The following is a 4264-nucleotide window of genomic DNA, read 5'->3' as shown; positions in this document are numbered from 1 at the left end:
TTTAGAAGTTCTTGGGCTGCCTTTCAGAATGTTCTTTCATGCAGCTCAGTAATTTGAACTAAGTGTCATAATCCAGAGTATGTCTATGCTTGCCCATGTGTGATCCACTAGTTAGGAGCTTACTATCCTGCACCTAGAGGATTTTGATCTATAAGAAAAATGAAAGATTAGATAAACAGGGTTTCTGTAAAGATGAATATTCTTACATTCAAAAGTAGATGTCCAAACTGTGTGAGAATGCCACGGTCACCTCCAAAAAGATCTTTATAAAAAGAACTAAAGCCTTAAAATCTCTTTTGGTTTATGGGAGTACTTAATGGTAAGGTAGAATACTATGTGAGAACATTAGTACCTCATTTGTTTAGAGTCAATTAAGTACATAATGTAATTGTATTAAAGGCAGTTTTATTAGGATGCTTGAAAGTGCAGTGAGTCTTGTCCACAATTATGTATTAAGACAGAAATACAGCATTACTCTTTATTGTGTACTAAGTGCCATAGCAATTTTTTGACAGAAGTGTTGAAAGAAATCAAAACAATTTCCTTTGCTGCAATATTATATAAATTGCACCAAAATTTGACAACCACAATGAATTGAAACACACTGCAAAGAGGCAAGTTGCACAAAGCCACCTCGACAAATGATACAAGTGACCACACTGTTCCCAAGGAAGCAAAGCTTTCAAACAAGTCACATGCATAAAGTGTTTTGTGTTCTTCTTCAAAGCACAGTATTGTAGCTAGAACAGCAGTATCATTTCACAAGCAGAAAAATGCTGATGTCCATATCCCCAATATCCTTCTCAGATCTATGCCAGGACGTCTCTTCTCCCTTTGTACTCCCCAAATTTTTATTCCACAATCCACTGTTACAAAGAATCTAACAGAAACTGCATCCAGCTGATGAATCAGACAAGTATTTCTATTTAATTCATTAGCATTTGTTTTCATTTCCTCTTCACTACATGCTTCACTTAACACTTTGTGGTAAGTGGAGCATAAGTATTCCAAAGACTTCCATAATAACTCCTTCATGAAAAATTGCTGAACTTGCAGCGATTACCTTTCAAACACAGTAAGCACCAATATCATCTTCTGACATGAGGAATATTGCAAAAGACAGCCAGATTCCACACCCGACATATTGCTGGAAGGACACAATCAGCTTCTATAACACAAATGCCTCCTTTTGGAGGAAAAAAACCAGAGTCAAAAAATCGGGAAAATCTAAAGGCACAAGTCACAATGATATGCTTTAGAAGCAGGATTAAAAAAAATATGGGTTAACCCCTTCTTTGAGAGCATGTGCAAGTGCATATACAACACTGCTGCCAGCGTGCACCTGTGAGCTATGGGAGAGACAGGAGAGGAGGAATGGTGTCATGTCAGGTGAGGAAATACACCCTTTGCAAAGCTTAGTATACAGCCCTTACGCCTCAGACATGCTCTGTATACTTCCTCGTAAACCAACAAGAAGGTGACCAAGATCCCAAACAATATTCACCAAGCATGTCTTTGCTTTGCAACTCCGCTCCCTCTCTCCCTAACTGAAATTTCTCCAACCTTCATCACAGCATTCAAAAACAAGCAGTTTTCCTTTTCTGTCACACTGCTGACAACATTTGAAGGTTAAGGCCTCTCTCTTTGGTTATATTGTTATCTGAAATTAAGATATTGCAGGTAAAACAAAGAAGTCAATACACTATTGTATTTGGAGATCAATGCAAATTAATATGCTCAATATTATATTGAATTTCTCTTCCCATCCTACCTCTATCCCCAAGAAAACTTTTAAAATCATACAAGGCACAAATGGCTAACATGTTTCAGCAAGGTCCTGTCTCTTCCTTGCTGTTCCTCTTTTGGCCCTGGTTTAGCAATCTTCTGTGGCTTCAGGTGATGACAGTGGGTCCCTTTCGCCCTGTCCTCTCATGAATCTGAGATATTTTCAGTGCGATTGCTATAAGAGGACTCAGCACAGCCTAAAGAGGAAGAAAGACATTGAATTACATAAAGTAGAAATATCAACAGACATATTTATAAATCCCCCTTTTAACTGTAGTATTATATAATAAGAGTAAATCATTTAATAATAACACTGACACACAGTGTCTATATTGTCATACTTGATATAATGAAGTATCATGCTGAGCATATGTTTCGTGAAGTATTACACTGCATATGACCTAAGCTATGCAGAAAAGAGAAACCAGTAAATGCACTGTACTCATAATGTCTCTGTGTAACAGGAATTGTGGAGTTCTTGTGAAATCTGCTGTACAAAACCACCTAGAAATCACAAAAGTAGAATTATTTCTATTCTGATGAGTGGAAGCCACGTAGATGAGATTTTCTTCCTATACACACTTAATCTGTGAAGCTTAGGGTCAGAAGGTACTGTAACAATTACCTTAACGGAAATCACAGAAGGGTGTTTTGAGTAATACAACCTATAACTGTATTAAATAGGATAAATTCCAACAGAAGCAGCATGAACTCTCAAGTTTCAAGCTACAGACTTTATTAAATGGCCACGTGTATGAAACTGCCCAGATGGGTGATTGCAAATAACAACTATGATAGCACCATATGAAAACCAAGTAAAATACACTTTTTCAAATGGCAATTGAATCGTCTCTCAGTTAATTAAATGATATGCAAAGATAAACTGGCAGAGTTGAGTTTTGTGTGAAAACCTTATTTTCAGAGAATCATATCTTTGATTACCAAACTAGTAAGGTAATTTTCTGACCCTCAAAGACTTCCCCCTGCTGCCTCTTTCACATAAACTAAATTCTGGCTTTAAATCTGTCAGGTTTAAAAATCAAATCAAACAAAACAGTAATGCTGGAGAGCTTAAATTTACAGGTATCTTTTTAATAAGCTTAATATAATCACTACTTCGAGTCTGTTTCAGCCACCTAACAGTTTCTGACAGTATGAGGTGTTTGCTTCATTTATACAAATGGTCAGACGGTTAAATCAAAAGAGAGGAGACAAACTAACTGTGCAAGCAGAGTCATGGAATAACACCATGAATGCCACTGGTGTCAAGTGAGTTTATGATCAAACTTAGTTATGCACAAGTGTGAGCAGTCTGACATGTTATTGTTCAAAAAGCTCCATATTTGTAGATATCTATCTACTGAATAATCATTGAAGCAGAATACAAGTCCATTAAAGTCAAACATGCTTAGAGAAGATTAATATGCAGAGCACAAATTCACATCTGTGGGCAAATGCTGCAAAAGTAAATATTAAAATGTGCCAATTTATAAGGTCTGGACCATATCATTCCTTCCCTCCAGCAACATGGGTTAAGGAGAACTGAAAGAAGACCAAAGTATCTGAAGTCCCTCCAGCACTCCCCTAAGAAACCTCTTCCTTATTTAACCTAAAAAGCACAGGAAAATTTAAAAAGCAACCCTACTGACCAGCTTTACTTGACCCTGCTTTCTTAAGCAACAAATGCACTCTGAAGAAAAAAAAACAAAACCAAACAAAACTCTACACAATGCTTTGAACAAAACATAAAACCAAATGAGTTTATGTGACAGCCATTTACATAAGCAATATAGCTCCTGCTCTTTTGCCAAGTCGTTCCAATTACTACTAAATCTTCTGCTTGTTACAATCATGCTTCTCAACAGAGAAAGTCCTGTTTTAGTTCTGTCCTCTCACACTTCAGTTTAACTACACTTTCTTCATCCTGCAGATGTAAAAAAACCCAAAAGTGCATTCTTTTCAGAATGGCCAGAGAGGGGCAGAATAACAAGGAACTAGAGCTGTATATGCCTTTTAAAAACTCCTTTATCTCTACAATGAATAGTTTATATTTCAGTTGCAAAAGATAAATCCCAGCCAGCAATCATTTATAGTTAATATGACTCTAGAAAAACTTCTGTATCTTAAGGAGATTTTGATTTAAAACTATTTTTCAAATGGTTCTTTCTACTTAAGAAATTGTAATACTTTACTATTGACATGTCAACTCAAAATGGCAATTGCAATCACTCTGTACATTAATAACATATTTATCTCTTCAAAACTGTTTGGGAGATATGGCATGTTATCCTTTAGATAAAATTTAAGAACTGAAAATTAACAGAACTGACTTAATCACAATTTTGCTTTAGTAATAACAGATAGTTATACCTCTAAAAAATAACGGGTAGGAATGATTATTCATACCAGGAAATACATCAAACAAGCAGATATCTAATATAAGGCAAATAAAGATCAAAAGGCCTTCGCTTGGGAATAA

At 35.9% G+C, this 4264-nt stretch overlaps 1 protein-coding gene across 1 annotated transcript in view; it reads right to left on the bottom strand.

Moving 5' to 3' along the window:
• Positions 1-390: 390 nt before the first annotated feature.
• The window catches only part of PGM5 (phosphoglucomutase 5), an 86257-nt gene continuing 82383 nt past the window's right edge, over positions 391-4264 (bottom strand). Inside the window, exon 11 of the mRNA XM_009327299.1 lies at positions 391-1982. Coding sequence (XP_009325574.1) covers positions 1893-1982 — 90 coding nt within the window. The 3' untranslated portion in view covers positions 391-1892. The remainder of the gene's footprint in view (positions 1983-4264) is intronic.

Source organism: Pygoscelis adeliae, unplaced genomic scaffold (assembly GCF_000699105.1).
Source record: "Pygoscelis adeliae isolate BGI_AS28 unplaced genomic scaffold, ASM69910v1 Scaffold26, whole genome shotgun sequence".
In the NCBI taxonomy this organism is placed as follows: domain Eukaryota; kingdom Metazoa; phylum Chordata; class Aves; order Sphenisciformes; family Spheniscidae; genus Pygoscelis; species Pygoscelis adeliae.
This window is presented reverse-complemented; position numbering and strand designations above follow the sequence as displayed.